The sequence below is a fragment of the Thermobia domestica genome, chromosome 16 (genome assembly GCF_964235325.1).
Source record: "Thermobia domestica chromosome 16, izTheDome1.hap1.1, whole genome shotgun sequence".
NCBI lineage: Eukaryota > Metazoa > Arthropoda > Insecta > Zygentoma > Lepismatidae > Thermobia > Thermobia domestica.
Genome location: NC_137469.1, coordinates 129,465,247 through 129,482,582, shown reverse-complemented (window position 1 = coordinate 129,482,582; position 17,336 = coordinate 129,465,247). Strand labels below are relative to the sequence as shown.

Genomic DNA, 17,336 nt, shown 5'->3' with positions numbered 1-17,336 from the left:
AGCTGGCGCCATCTCGCAGTTTAGTTATTAAGATGGCTTCTCAGAAGCCAGCAGCAAAATCAGATAAAAAAAGTACAATCACCCCGGATTTCAGATCTCAGGGGCAAAATAATAAAATCTGCGTACAAACCAGAAGATTTTCTAGTGCCTTTAGGCAACAAGAAGGAAACAGCCGCTCCAGCGAAATCTAAAACCACTACACTTAAGCAGTCCAGTGCTTCACAACCATCCACTTCAAGTAAGCCTGAAGATATGGATTTCACGGTAGTAGGAACGCTAAAGCAACGTAGGTCTTCTTTAGCAAACATCTCGGCAGAACACCTCACTAATAGTTTCTCCGAATATCCACTTCTCCCACTCAGTAATAAGTTCGAGGTTTTGTCCCCAGCACAATCAGATAATGCTTGTACTAGCACTAAAACTGCCACGACAAATCATCCACACACTTTCAAGCCTCCTCCGATTTTCATCTACGAAATTACCAACACCTATACATTTATTAATACCTTGTCACGGGCATTGAAGGAGTCCCCTCTAGCTCAGCCAACTAAGCAGCGCATTCGAATTCAAGCGGCAAACAAAGATGACTACAATTCTATCAAGGCTTACTGCGATCAAACGAAAACTGAGTATGCCACAGGGGTAGCAGAAAATGAAAAGCCTGTTAAGGTGGTTGTCCGAAAACTGCCTATTGACACAAACTTAGACGATCTGAAGGATGAATTCATTCGACTGGGGTATAAACCAACAAGCGTTCATCAAATATCTCGGAAAAGCAAGACGAATAACAAGAAAATTATGATGACACTGTTTTTCATTGCTCTGGAACGAACTGCAGCTGTTAAAGAGATCTATGCTATCAACAACCTACTTCATTACAAGGTCCAAATCGAACCATACAAGCCTCCCTCGGTGCTACAGTGTTACAGATGCCAACGCTTGGGGCATTCACAGGACACCTGCCAAGCACATCCACGCTGTCTCAAATGTGGGCAATTTCATTTTGCCCAGTCCTGCAGTAAATCAGACTCCTCTACACCCGCCACTTGCGCAAACTGTCAGGGAGATCACCCGGCAAATTACCGTGGATGTCCGGTATTCAAATCCTATTCTGAGGCTCTTAAATTGCCGACACAGCAGCCGAGGAAACTTCAAGATAAAGCCGAGAAAAGTTTCAACAAACCATCAGCAGAGACAATTCCCAATCCCACTATTATTAATGTCCAACTTATGGCTACGGACAATAAAAACGCTGAAGCTCCCACTGCTTCTCACACCCAACCAGCTTCTGCCGAAAAACAGGAGAGCCCTAAAGAAGACCTGGATCTAAAGTCTATTCTTGCATTCCTCAAGGGGTTACATTTCCACAAAATCATAACGAATATTAAACGTGGTATTACCCGTTTCCGTGAAGCAGCAGTTTCAGCTTCCAAGGCTGCAGCAGTAATAGAAACAATAGCCAAAATGGTTGACGATGGCTAATTCTAACTCCAGCGTCCTACATCATACACTTATCCTTGCTACATGGAATACAGATGGTCTCGAGTGGCAGAAACAAATGCTAATTAGATTTTTCACACACCATAGAGTTGACGTCATGTTTGTAGAAGAAACACACTTTACTGCTCGGATCACTACTTGGCGACTACCCAATTACATTGTCTATCGGCAGGATAGAGTGGGCACACAGAAAGGAGGATTACTACTTATAATCAAAAAGGCTCTCCCAGTCAGGTTTATTACAATATCACCCCTATTTACTTTGGAGGCACTTGCTGCTGAGCGGTGTTCCATTAATATTGGTTACCGGGTACAGGTCCCCGGTCACACAACTAGAGCCCACAGACTTCGATATCATAGTTAGCTTAGGGCTAAAAGTCATCTTACCTGGAGATCTTAATGCTAAACACAGAGAATGGAATTCTATTACTCCAAACACTGCTGGAGACGTTTTACACTAATACCTTCTCACGTCCAACTTCAACATCAGTGCTCCGCCAGACCCAACTCATCATCTAAAGTTCGGCGGACAACCCGATGTACTTGACGTCGCTCTTTGCAAAGACGTACCCTTTACTGTCCATCCTTATGTCATCTCAGATTTAGACTCTGACCATGATCCAGTTATTTTTCACGTCTCACACCGCAGCATTGCCCATTCTGCCCTATCTTTAAGCAAATAGAAACCGATTGGGATGTATTTAAACAAAAACTAAACACTATGATCGATCTCCGAGGTCGGCCAGCTACCAATGAGGACATCGACCAAGCGGTTTCTCACATCACTTTAACACTTCGAACTGCAGAGGCAGCGAGCTCCACTACCAAAATCTCTCCAACGCACACAGGACAATGTGACAGTCTACATCTACAGATCTATCTCCATTTAAAACGTTGGGCTAGACGCCGATGGCAGCACACTCTACATCCAGCATACAAAACATTATTGAATAAACTGCGTGCGAAGCTCAAGATGCTCACACAGCGTCAAAATCAACAGTACTGGGAGGATACTTTTCGAAATATCACAGCAAATGATCGCAAAATTTGGACATTCTCTAAATCCTTTCAGCGTGCTACAAATGCTTCGAGAGCTATAGTCCTTCAAAGACCACAAGGACTGACTCAAGACCCACAGTCGCAAGCGGATATTTTTGCTGACTCTCTGGAAGAACAGTTCCAGCCTAACAGAGCACATCTTGATCCCTATCTCAAACAGCACATCCGAACCACACTATATAGCATAAATACACAAAACCCTACACATGACATCACCTTCGTTACACCTCGAGAAATGGAAAGACATATCAAATGTCTGCCGGCGAAGACAGCATCCGGGCCCGACAGAATTCGATCTGATATCCTAAGACATCCAACCAGAAAACTACTGGTCTTCCTAAAATATATATTTAATGCCATCTTTTACTTATGCTATTTCCCGAAGACCTGGAAGGAAGCTCGTATTATCACCATCCCCAAGCACGGGAAGAATCCACTTGCGCTGTAGTTCCCTTTCTCATGAGGTCCGAGTTCACATCTTCAAAACAATAATCCTGGCTACAATCTCTTATGCATGCCCTGCCTGGCAACATGCCTCACATAGTCACTTACAAACTCTCGAAAGTGTGAAACTCGAGCTGGTCGTATAATCACTGGTCACGACAGATATACACGAAAGAGCCAGATCCTGGAAGACTTAGAGCCACCCACTGTTAGAGACGTACTACGGCATCTCCACAATAAGTTCTGGCGTACTTTACCCAGACATATAAATCCAGCTGTAGTTAACATCAACACCGAATGCGCACTGCGGAACGTCCATCGGACACCACGCATTAAAAATCCCTCCAGAACTGGTAAAGAAGTCAAAATCAGCCACTCTGCGACAGTTGCAAATGTAGTATCCCATACATAACAAAACAATAGTAACATTCAACAAACCCCAACACATCTTGATATATTCTTTATAACGTATTACTCATGGAGTCAGGGGCTCTGGCCCGATACTCTATACATAACCACAAAATTACCGTGACCGTGGTGTTGAATTAACATAGAACTACCACGCCCAAGTCAAAGTTTTTTTTTTTTTTTTTTTGTATTTTAACCAGGTATTAGTACAGAGGTTTCAGCGCTTAAGTACCAATATGTTGTTGCTAAAACAAGAGTAGAGAAGGCTGAGTGAAGGGAAATTTATGATGGCAAACCGCAACTGATCGCGGCTATTCCGACTACATCTTGCACATGAGAAAATACGTGGGGTGTTTTCAGCGACCGGGTATCGGCTAAAGGCGGGGAAGCAGCGGGATTATGGCGGATACCCCGCCGGCGGGAGGACGGTGTAATAAGTGTAATCGAGTAGGTGGTCCGGCGGCGACGTCCGCCACCGGCCGCCATTCGCACGTCGATGGGCCTACGGTGGCCCTCTGACGGAATACTTATGGGGAACACATTTGAACACAAATACTTCTTCAGTAATAGATATACGAATTGGCATTCTCAGTAATATATATTGACCCAGAATACAGAACAAGTTCTGTATTTCTGGTAATATGCGAGTCTTTTAACCAAAATTGCAAAAATAAAATTTTTAATTCTAAGCAATTCTTGCTGTGAAAATATAAATAATTGAATACGTAAAACGCATTTTAAATTTAGCATAATTAGCCAGCATCATTCATAGGAAGGCCTTTTGAATTAGACATATATTGCGAAAAAATTGTTTCCTTAATAACGCCATACAAGGAAGGATGGAAGAAAAGCGAGAAGTGCGAAAAAAAGAACACAAATGACCGATGATTTGAAAAATAGAAAGTACTGGGACTTATAAGAGGAAGTTGAAGATCGAGAAACGAAAAAGAACATTTTTAAGCCTAAACTTAAAATAAATAATAAAAATAATATCTCATTTCTCCCAGGACCTGCCAAAAGGCAAAATACTTAATAATAATAATAATAATAATAATAATAATAATAATAATAATAATAATAATAATAATAATAATAATAATAATAATAATAATAATAACTCTGCGTTTCTGTCGTGAAGTGTATTATCTACTCTTAGCAGTAATTACTCATCACGGTTGGAACGTGTAAAGTTCATATTGTGTTGTTTTTGAACACTTTAATATTTTTACACCAGTCAGACAAAAAAAAATTACGACAAAAGTTTCAAGCAACTCTATCCATCACGACTCTGGAAATTACTAAACGAATAATTAACACTTCTTACCAGAGTATATACACTTATCTATTAAAACTAAAATACAGTGTTACGGTTTCGACAACTTAACCCTAGAAAGACCATGCTCGCATGTTCTACGTGAAGGACCAAGGGGGGATCAAATTATCCCGGGCTGGTTTTAAGTAGCTTACGGAGTATATTTGTTCAAGTTGAGTTAACGTGTTAAACTAAATTTCAAAAAGAAACTTGTCAAGGAATTGTGCCTTTTATTTGTAAAAAACGGGCTCAATACAGTGCGCAAAACTCCTTATATGTTATTCGAAATTTCTTATAATACTATGCAGAAAACCAGTATTATAACTAACACTCTACAGGTTCTATGAAAGCCTAAGTGTTTTTATAATGGAGAAAAGTGTCATTTTAGAAAAGTAATTAATGTTTTAGATATAAAAATCCACATGCAGGGAATTTTGAAAAATAAAAAGATGGGTAACACCTATGACCAAGGGGGAAGAGTCAAATCTGCTCGCACAACATGAATTATTATTATTATTATTATTATTATTATTATTATTATTATTACGAATTATTATTATCAGTATATTTCAGTTGAAGAAAGCGAGAATGAACATTTCATCAAAACAAACAATAACAAGAAAAAACAGAATCCTGAATACATATTAATGCATATAAACTAAATGAAAAAGAACTCGCGGGCAAAATTAACCCCCATTGTTTTTCTAGGGATAAAGTTATTTTCATCAGTCACTAACTGAAAGAGATATCTCCAGACCATAGAAAATTGGAAACCATGTTCCACATTTAAACTGAAAAACCAAACAGAAAATCATAACCCTATCTGTAATATAAACAAAGCAACGAATATTCAAACGATGCCCTGTGCGGAAAGACAAGTTTCGTCAACTAAAATATTAAATTGAATTTGTTCACAATATATATATATATATATAAATCATATAATACTTACTCTTTAGTTTTTTAAATGAATATATTTCTTTAGAAATACCATAAATTTTGTACCATGAAGGTCTCTGAATTATTTAGGTGATATGTCTATCCGAGACGGCGTGAGTAAATAAAAGATACACCCGTGTTACACTCAACACTTCTCATCACAATGCACTAAGCAAACTATCTACTACAGCCATCTATGAACTACAATGACCTATCAGTCTTCGCAACCACTGGGACCACCGGCACCTACGCGGTCGACATTTAAGCAACCGTTGCTCAAAAAGAACATATATATGTCAAAATTCCCTATAGGTGTTTTACTTAGTTAAATGTAATATATGATTGAATTCAAATCTATGAGTTGAAAGGAAGAAAACACAAAGAACGTTTAGGCCTACAGTTTGTTGTTAATCAGAGTGTGAATTCCTATGTTTAATCATTCAAAGGTCACAACCCTCCACAGTAACAATAGGCCAAATATTATGATAAATTTTTATAAACAGGGTTGAACACTGATTAAAGCTAGCTTAAATGCAAGAGAAGTGAAGAAATCAGCAATATTAATGGGAAAGTGTGGTGAACGAGTTTCTGTCAACAAAACAAAGAAGCTTTTGAAAATTATGATGGATGTCAAGGGCGTCTCTGGCGGGGGGGACGCGTCCCGCCAATATTTTGAAATACGAAATATTCTATATTTTTTTATTTTATTTATTTACTATCAACAGAATAACATATAAATAATAATAATTATATTCATTTGATATATAATATTACAAACGATTATAACAGAACTCTTGGTGTCTCAAGGGGTCCGTGAAGGTAAGATTAAAGGTAACAAATTGAATCGAAGATAAACAGGTTGAACTAGGTTAGTGTTAGTTGAATATTATTAGTATTAGATGGCTACTATGTACATTATGTATGATACCAAGTTTCCGTAAAATAAAGTATTAAGTCATTACTTCTTGGAAGGAGGTTTAAAGCTCCAATCATAGTCTCAAAGGGGACCGTGACAAAAAAAAAAAAAAAAAAAAAAAGAGTTAAAAACCATTGGATTATAGCATAATGTCAGTGTAGGCCTAATACTTTTATTCTCCTTCATTACTCGAGTAATAGTCCTTCACGGGTAATATTTGAAAGCTCAAATATCTTAATCCTCCAAGTTCTGGCATCTATTGTGAAATTTTTATTTAAAAAAGGAGAAACTATTTGGAAGATGAAAGCACGCAAATCTCGCCACACTGAATGTCATACAACGTCAATACTTTCCTTTTCTAAGTACGAAAACAGAGTCGACTGACTGTACTTTTTATGCATGTTTTGTCTAACGCGGCGCCAACCACCTTCCACACCTCTTGTGTGACAGCCGACAGAGGCTTTAGCGAGACTGTTTCTTTGCATTGTTTGATTTTTTCTTTCTAGTTACAACTGTGATATGCAAGCATTTTGATAAATATAGCCTACAATATTAGTTTGGTCAGAAGCTGACTCAAAGGCTTGATCACTTATTGCAGCAGGACAATAATATTAAGTTTCCAACTGCGACTGTTGGAGCAGTTCCTGTTTTTTGTGTGAGTGTGGCGGTTATCGGGACGGATATTTGTTATGTTATGATAATTCCCTTCAGACAGCTTGTGTCCATTTTGTAGTATTTCATAGTGTTTTGTTCGGTTGTCGTGTAAAATATGGATAAGTTTGTTGTTAGAATTAAGAAGCGTAAGTGCGAGGAAGAAACAATGAATACACAACATGATAGTAATGTTGAAGTACAAACTAGAGTACAGTGTGTTCCTAAAAGTGTATTCCCAAGTGTTTCTATTAGTGGTAGAAACAAGAATGTGTTTCCTAATCAGCCAGTTCAACTGCCAGAGAACTTCCCTGTTCAAAAATTAAAAGGACGAACCCTTCATTTTCAGGTATCTTGGTTTAAAGACTTCAAATGGTTAAGTATTGAACAAAACGTAAAGGGAATTGTATGTTTCTACTGCAATCGTTATTGTCATTTAAATCAGAACAAGTTACTTGCAAAAATAAATAAATAAATAAATAAAATAAAATAAAATAAAAATAAATGGAAGACTCCTTCACTATGAAGAGTTTCAGAAATTGGAAAAAAGCACTAGAAAAATTTCGAGCTCACGAAAAATCCGATTCTCATAAGCAAGCTGTTTTAAGTTATCATCAATTAAGTCAGCCAATCGAAATGCAACTAAGTTCTGTTAAACAACAAGAGCAGAAAGTAGCTAAACAATGTCTTCTAAAAATATTTAGTTCGGTTAGATTTTTAGGTAGGCAGAGTTTGGCAATAAGGGGTCATGAGGCAGATAGTGGTAACCTACATTGCTTATTAAAATTGCGATCAGAGGACGTTCCTGCTCTGAATGACTGGATAAACAAGCAGAGAGAAACGTTCACTTCCGGAACAGTTCAGAATGAAATGCTTAGTATGATGGCAAGTAAAATTGTTAGATGTATTTGTGACAGTGTGCGTTCCCAAGATCCCCCTATTTTTTCTGTTATTTGCGACGGTATCCGCGATGTAAGTGGTGTTGAACAATTAAGTATATGCATTCGGTGGGTGGACGAAGATCTTGAACCACATGAGAGTTTTCTTGGACTTCACAGTGCAACAGATACAACAGGTCACTCTATACCGTCTATTATATTGGATGTAATAGCTAGACTAAATTTGCCCATCAGTATGCTTCGGGGACAGACGTACGATGGCGCTGCCAATATGAGTGATATATATAATGGAGTGCAATCTATAATTAAAACCAGACAGCCATTAGCATTATTTGTACATTGTGGTGCTCATTGCGTCAATTTGGAGATGAAGGAAAGTTGCGAAGTTTCTGCCGTTTCGAGAAACGCAATGAAATGGGCTCATGAGTTAGGTGTTTTGTTTCCTCAATCACTTATAGCACGTGGAAAGTTTGTTGTTGTAATTGAATCTAAATCTGAAGGTTCAATAGGCACTGTAACTAGAATAAAACCACTTTGTCCTACAAGATGGTTATACAGAGGTGACCAGATTCGAGAAATTCTGGATAAGTATGATATTATACTAGAAACTCTGCATTATATTTCTGAAACCGAAAAACAGCTTACAAGTGCTCCAGGTTTTCTAGCCCATTTCGAAACTGGCACAACACTATTGAGTCTATTACTTGGACAGAAAATAATTGGCATGCTGGAACTTTTGAATAAGTCGTTTCAAAGTCGGAAACAAACTGTATCAGGCTTGATTAAAAGTGTTGAAATTGTTTCAGAAAATATTCAGAAATTACGCAACGAAGAATATTTTGAAAAAGTAATGCAAGAAGCTAATAAGAAAGTAGAAAAATATAATTTGAACCCCATTTCATTGCCAAGAATGAAGAGAGTACCAAAGAAGTACACAGGTCCGGTAGAAGATTGGGTTCCTGAAGATGTCAATGCGTATTATAGGAAAGAATATTATGCCATCATTGATGCAGCTGTGAAAGGCCTAGAGTCAAGATTTACTCAATTGGATTTCCTGCGCCTTCGGCAACTAGAAGATACGCGTTATCGGGTGTGGTCGAACAAGTTGACATACTTGAAAATTATCAAGAAATAGATGTCGCGTCATTTTCTCTTGAGGTAAAAATGTTTCTGCAGAAGACTGGTGTGTCTTGTGTCAGTGATGCTCGCAAAGTATTACGAGAAATGGAACCAGAAGTCCGGGCTATGTTTAAAAACGTCGAAAACTTATTGCGTATTTTGATTGTTCTGCAAGCTTCTTCATGTGAAGCTGAATGGAGCTTTAGCTCCCTTCGAAGACTGAAAACATATTTAAGAAGCACAATGACACAAAAGAGACTGAATCATGTTATCATCTGTCACACACATCCTGATTTACTGGACCTTCTCAGCCTAGACGAGTTAGCGGACAGATTTATTGCAGCCAATGACCGTCGCAGGACGATCTTTGGTCCAATCACCATTAAAAAATAGGTAAGTAAAATAGACTAAGAAGATTCTGGATTTCTTACGTCATTGTATGTATGAGTTTGCTTTTTCGAGTTGAAGTTTTTTCTTTAATTTTATTGTTTCAATATATTATTGATTAGTTGCGATATAATTTAATTTTGTTTAGTCTATCACGGACATCTGTTTAATAAATCAATAAAAAAAACGAAGTGACATATTCTAAAATTCCACTGAAATACTAGCAGTTAGATCATTTCCTTTGATGCCCCCCCCCCCCAAATTTTACATGCCAGAAACGCCAATGATGGATGATGTGACTTCTGGTGAGTTGTCAGTTAATTAAAATATTTCTTTAGTGGGTAAGAAGCAATGTAGGAAACTAGAATCATGATTGTTGTCTCGGATCAGAATCTGAATAAGGGAGCCCTTTTAAATCTTATTTATTCAATTGTAATTTTTGTAATATAATAATAATAATATTAATTAGAAAGATTAATACAATGGGCCCATTTTAAATATTGTGGTGAGCCCGTGAGATCTTAGTTAACCCACTACAAGCTTTGTTGGCGAATTTTTGCAATTGTTCGAAATAACTTATCTCTTTAAACTAGAGATTTAATAGTACACAGTAAGAACAAGGTAACAAAGCACATTATTCCTCAAATCAACGTTCTCTTAGTGTTCGTAGGTTTCTTTAAGAAAATTTTCCTCGACTGCCACAAAATTTTCTCTTTTCTTATCAAATTTTCCCTTTTTTGTTGAGTGTCCAATGCATATGACAGAACTTATGTGATATGAGTAATGTAGCCAGGGCCGTATCCACGGGGTGGGGGCAAGGGTCGCCCCCCCTAAATTTTCACTGTAGGCTTGCAAAGGAAATATAATATGGTGATGAACTATCATATGGTTAGTTCGGGCCCCCCCTAACTTCTACCGCCCCCTGTGTGAAGCCGAGTGCCCTCTGCTTCATCTGCATATCGAAATGCAGATGAGTACACATTTCCATATTAAAATGGTTATTTTGTGATTAAATTAATTGCTTTTTAATTAGCTTGAATTTGCATATTGTGAAATAATTATGAAAATGTTGGTAAACACAGAGCGAAATACGGTAGTATTAATATTCTGTTGATATTTATTTTATTCATGTATGTACCTTTTTCGTAGGATTAATGATGCCATTAGGTATTCGCGTGCATCTCATTAACGGGAAGTAGTATATAAATATCTAGATGCATCAGTGTATTTAAATATTCTACATATAAGAATATAAGAAGAAATATATTTAGTTACTTTGTATAACGAAGTCTTGGAGTTCTTCCATGCTGAGAGAGCACAGAGTTTTTTTCTTTTCTTGGCGACAGCTTTCTGCGCTGAAAGTCTGTTGACAATTGTTGGCTACTGAGAGTGAGAAGAAATGCCTAGGGTGAACATGGAAGGAAAGGAATAATGGTATAGGAAGTATGCAGGAAACTTCCACTGTAAAGAATCCCTAGCTGGAAACATTGATTGAGCGATGCACACTATGCTTTGTGTAAAATGTCATAAAATTTTTAGCATTGATATGATGATTTTTCGATTTCTATACGTGTGATTTTCACACCTTTTGAAAGAATGTCTCACTTCTCAAGCTCGTAGCGTCTCTAGGCAGTGACGGTTGTACGGTAAGCCGACGGACCTTTTTCTACTTTTCCCGAGATGCACTGCTAGTTTGAAATGTTATATTTTATTTTGACTATTTTAATGTATAATTTACTAATACTATCGAATTCCGCTCACAAGTTCTTGGAAAGTCCGTCAAAATTCATAATTTGATTTGCTATCGTGTTTCCCTACGTCCAAGACAGTAGTATTGGCTGCACTATAGGACACTTTTTGGCCCCTGGGTCCCTGCCTCAGGACCCATGGTCCCTGGCCGGGGGCAATGACCTAGGGGTACATAGGACCACCCCCTCTAAATTTTGGCATGGGTACCTTGGCCCACCCCCTAAATTTTGGCAGGGGTACATAGGACCACCCCCCTTAAATTTTGGAAATTGCCAAATCTAAAAATTTGGTATGGTAGCCTAGGACCACAGTATGTACCTCTATCAGTATTGGGGGTCTATGTCGTTCCCTTTCATGGGTAAAAAATTGCCAAAAAGTCAAATTTCGGAGGTTTTTGACCTAATTTATCCCCTTGGATGAGGTGTTATTACCCTATATGGTTATATGGGCGTATATAGGGGTCCAATCCCTTTCATAAGACATGGGTATATTAATGCACCCCTTGAAAAATTTGGGAGGGGTACCTTGGCCCACCCCTTAAATTTTGGAAATTGCCCAATTTAAACATTTGGTATTATAGTACAGGACCCTAATATGTATCAAGATAAATTTGGGTGGTCCACCTCGTTCCCTTCTAGGGGTACAAAATTGCCAAAATATAAACGTAAGCAATACGTTGTACCACGTGTTTGGTTTTTGGTCGATTTTATCCCCTTTGATGAGGTGTTATTATCCTATATAGTTATACGGTCATGTATAGGGGTCCATTACCTTTCATAAGATATGGGTATATTTGTGCACTCCTTTAAAAATTTGGGAGGGGTACTTTGGCCCACCCCTTAAATTTTGGAAATTGCTCATTTTATATATTTGATATTATAGTATTGGACCCAGGTCCCTGGCCGGGGTCAATAACCTAGGGGTACATAGGACCACCCCCTCTAAATTTTGGCAGGGGTACCTTGGCCCACCCCCTAAATTTTGGCAGGGGTACATAGGACCACCCCCCTTAAATTTTGGAAATTGCCAAATCTAAAAAATTTGGTATGGTAGCCTAGGACCACAGTATGTACCTCTATCTGTATTGGGGGTCTATGTCGTTCCCTTTCATGGGTAAAAAATTGCCAAAAAGTCAAATTTCGGAGGTTTTTGACCTAATTTATCCCCTTTGATGAGGTGTTATTACCCTATATGGTTATATGGGCGTATACAGGGGTCCATTCCCTTTCATAAGACATGGGTATATTAATGCACCCCTTGAAAAATTTGGGAGGGGTACCTTGGCCCACCCCTTAAATTTTGGAAATTGCTCATTTTATATATTTGGTATTATAGTATTGGACCCTAACATGTATTATAATAAATTTGGGTGGTCCACCTCGTTCACTTCTAGGGCTACAAAATTGCCAAAATATAAACGTAAGCAATACGTTGTACCACGTGTTTGTTCTTTTGGCCCAATTTATCCTCTTGGATGAGGTTCTATTACCTTATATGGTTATGTATAGGGGTCTATTCCCTATCATAAGACATAGGTACATTTGTGCACTCCTTTAAAAATTTGGGAGGGGTACTTTGGCCCACCCCTTAAATTTTAGAAATTGCTCATTTTATATATTTGGTATTATAGTATTGGACCCTAACATGTATTATAATAAATTTGGGTGGTCCACCTCGTTCCCTTTTAGGGGTACGAAATTGCCAAAATATAAACGTAAGCAATACGTTGTACCACGTGTTTGGTTTTGACCTAAGTTATCCCCTTGGATGAGATCCTATTACCTTATATGGTTATATGGTTATGTATAGGGGTCTATTCCCTATCATAAGACATAGGTACATTTGTGCACTCCTTTAAAAATTTGGGAGGGGTACCTTGGCCCACGCCTTAAATTTTAGAAATTGCTCATTTTACATATTTGGTATTATAGTACTGGACCCTAACATCTATTATGATAAATTTGGGTGGTCCACCTCGTTCCCTTTTAGGGGTACAAAATTGTCAAAATATAAACGTAAGCAATACGTTGTACCACGTGTTTGTTTTGGCTCAATTTATCCCCTTGGATGAGGTCCTATTACCTTATATGATTATATGGTTATGTATATTGGTCCATTCCCTATTATAAGACATGGGTATATTGATGCACCCTTTAAAAATTTGGGAGGGGTACCTTGGCCCACCTCTTTATTTTGGAAATTGCCCAATTTAAACCTTTGGTATAATAGTATAAGACCCTAATATATATATATATTACTATAAATTTGGGTGGTCCATCTCGTTCCCTTTCATGGGTACGAAATTGCCAAATTTTAGTACAACCACGTGTTTCGTTTTTCACCTAATTTATTCACTTGGATGAGGTCCTATTACCTAATATGATTATATGGTCATGTATAGGGGTCCATTTTCTATCATAAGACATAGGTACATTGATGCACCCCGGGAGGGGTACCATAGCCAATCCCTTAAATTTTGGAAATTTTTCAATTTAAGCATTCGCTATCATAGTACATGACCTCAATATGTATCATGATAAATTTGGGTAGTCCACCTTGTTCCCTTTCACGAGTAAAAAAATGCCAAAATATAAACATAAGCAATATGTTGTATCACGTGTTTGGTTTTTGGCCCAATTTATCCCGTTTGATGCAGTCTTATTACCGTATATGGTCATATGGTCATGTATATAGGTTCATTTCCTATCATAAGACATGAGTACATTGATGCACCCTTTAAAAATTTGGGAGGGGTATCTTGACTCATCCACTCAGTTTTAGAAATTGTTTAATATAAGCATTTGGTATCTTCGTACAGGTCTTCAATATGTACCACTATAAATTTGGATGGTCCACATCGTTCCCTTTCATGGGTAAAGAACTACCAAAAATCAAATTTCGGAGGTTATTGACCCTTTGATAAGTATTTAGCACGTTATATGGTTTATTACCTTTATATGTTTATGTTCTCTTTTAAATTTGGGAATTATAAAATAACATAATTTGGTAAACGTTTTCTAGGACCCATTGTAGATGTTGGTGTTCCTCTTATGGCCAAATATTCAAAATTTAAAGGTTATTGACCGGCTTTATTATTGAATAACTACATGATTTATTACTTTTTCATAAGACACAGGTGTATTTGTGTACCAATCTTAAATTTCGGGAGGGGTACACTTCTTATTGTCGTATCAATAATTGGTAATTGTTCTTAAAATTGGATAGTATCTCATTCATTGGGTAAATCATTATGATCACGTGATCAGTTATTGCCCTATGATGGGATTAGGAGTCCAGGACATTGGTACATTTAAACTTTGTAGGATAATTTGAGAATGCGTCATTGGTATTGATTATTACAGCCAAATATAAACGTAAGCAATACGATGTACCACGTGATTGACCTTGATGAGGTAGTGTACAGGGATACATAGCTAACCTTATTGAATCTTATGACTCATAGTCTTAAGGGAATACATGCTACAACACTGGCAAAGTTATTGTTGATGTAATTTGATTGGTTGATCACTATCTTTCGTGCAATCTGATTGGCTGATCACTATCTTTCGTGCATTCTGATTGGTTGCTGATTTTCACATCTTTGCTGCATTCAGTTTTAAGTTTTATTTAACATTTAAAAATCTTGGTTTCGTTCAACATTTTGCACTCACTGATAAATATGATCAAAACCGTTTATTTGTTAATCGAATAGTTAAAAACCGGATAAAGTTTGACGGTTAACCGTGAGACGTGAATTTTTTTTGTTTGGAAATTTTTTGTTTGAAAGTTTTTGTGTGAAAACTCTTGTTTCAAATTTGTGTTTGATTTTTTTGTTTCAGAATTTTGTTTGAAATTTATGTTTCAAAATTTTTTGTTTGAAAATTTTTAATTTTTTGTTGCAAAATTTTGTTTGAAAATTTTTTGTTTAAAATTTTTTCGTTTGAAATTTTTCGTTTTCAATTTTTTTTGTTTCGAATTTTGTTTTTTCAAAATTTGGTTTGAAAATTTTTTTCGTTTTAAAATTTTGTTTGAATTTTTCGTTTCCAATTTTTTTCGTTTCAAAAATTTTGTTTCAAAGTTTGGTTTGACATTTTTAAAAGTTTGTGCACTCATTAGTAAAGAACCGGAACTGTTTAGAACTAAAAACCTCTGGCAACATTGTGGTGCAATAGTACACGTCAGAACATGATAATGCAACGTCATCAGTTTTGCATCATATATAAGTATCGTTCGACTTAGTATTCATGATAACATCATCATGGCTACTTGTCTGCAGTTTCTAAACACACGTGATGTGATGAAATCATTTACCAAGATTACTGATTTACAACAGAATGTACCTTATAGAATCTTAGCTAGCCAAATGATCCCTACAAAGTTTGGATTAAGAATCGTAGTGAAGCTTGAAAATGATAAGAATATAATTTTACCAGCAAGATATTTACCCATGGAAGCATCAAAACAAGAAGAACTGCTGCGTTTCTTAAATACTGGATCTGTATCTTTATGTTACAAAGGATTCTTGGGTCGAAGTCATCAATTTGAATTTAGTACACAGCCAGATTCGTCAGCAATTATGATGAAATCATGAATTCAAACGTCAGCACATTTCTTTCCAATGACGTCAGACATAGTTGTATGAATTTGGTTGGTCAGCATGACGTCAGCAACTGTGATGAAACCATGAATTCAAACGTCAGCACATTCCTTTCCAATGACGTGAGCCATAGTTCTATAAATCAACCAATACACTGTCATCCCACGAAATCATTTGAGCAAGTGCTTTTCAGGAGGAAAGATGTGTACTTCTAACGATAAAGAGTTCATCTTCGCAAGCTATTATCCAATAAATATATTTCAAACAAAACATGTGATGATTGGTATCAGTGCTAAAACATTTGAACCAGTAATTCGATTGGGCAAAGCAGAACAATTTGGTGTACAACTGACCTGTGAAGAATGGCAAATATTATGTTCACGAATCGACCAAATGAACGATTATTTTCATGATGAGCTAAATGTGACCATAGTCAAATCATTAGGCTCAAATCATGAAGTGGTGATGCGTACAGTCCTCGAAGAGAAGATGGTGCTGTTACGTAAAAAGAGTACATTCCATGTCCCTCGCAACATGGTGTATCTAACACAAACGGAATGGAACAAATTCATCAGCGTATTTCAGTGTGTGAAACATGCAGTGGAAGTGTGCAACAAAACAAGTATATTCCTGAAAAAGTACTATTTTGAAAAATGTGTTATGCATATTGTACAACATGTATCTAGATATTGTGATGGTTGTCAACATCGTTCGTGGGTGCATACCTGCATTGATAAACAGTTTATTTGTGATCAAATGGACATTGAGTTTCCACCAATTAATATCGCAATAGACCTTAAAAGACTTCAATTGGAATTAAAATTATACGCTAAAGAAAAACTAGTGCAAGAAGTTCAAAATACATTGTATCGACAATATCCAGAACCACTATCTGGTATGGATGAATGTGGAGTGTAATAAAATGATCCATTTCAATGAATTGTGTTTTTTGATTTCAAGTACAACCCCATATTCTGATGTGTACTATTGCACCACAATGTTGCCAGAGGTTTTAGTTCTAAACAGTTCTGGTTCTTTACTAATGAGTGCACAAAATTTTAAAAATGTCAAACAAAAATTTCAAACAAAAAATTTTCAAACAAAAATTTTCAAACAAAAAAATTTGAAACAAAATTCTCCAAACAAAACTGTTCAAACAAAAATTTTTAAACAGAAAAAAAAATTTTGGAAACGAAAAATTTCAAACGAAAAAATTTTAAACAAAAAAAATTGAAACAAAAATTTACAAACAAAAAATTTTGAAACAAAAATTTCAAACAAAAACTTTTCAAACAAAAATTTCAAACGAAAAGTTTCAAACAAAATTTTGAAACAAAATTTTCAAACAAAAAATTT

General features: G+C 36.6%; 1 protein-coding gene across 1 annotated transcript; it reads left to right on the top strand.

The window, feature by feature from the left end:
• Positions 1 to 7,751: 7,751 nt before the first annotated feature.
• Positions 7,752 to 9,263, top strand: LOC145672615 (zinc finger MYM-type protein 1-like). The gene has a single exon (XM_081741773.1). It carries the CDS (start codon positions 7,752 to 7,754, stop codon positions 9,261 to 9,263), a length of 1,512 nt encoding a protein of 503 aa, XP_081597899.1.
• Positions 9,264 to 17,336: the final 8,073 nt, after the last annotated feature.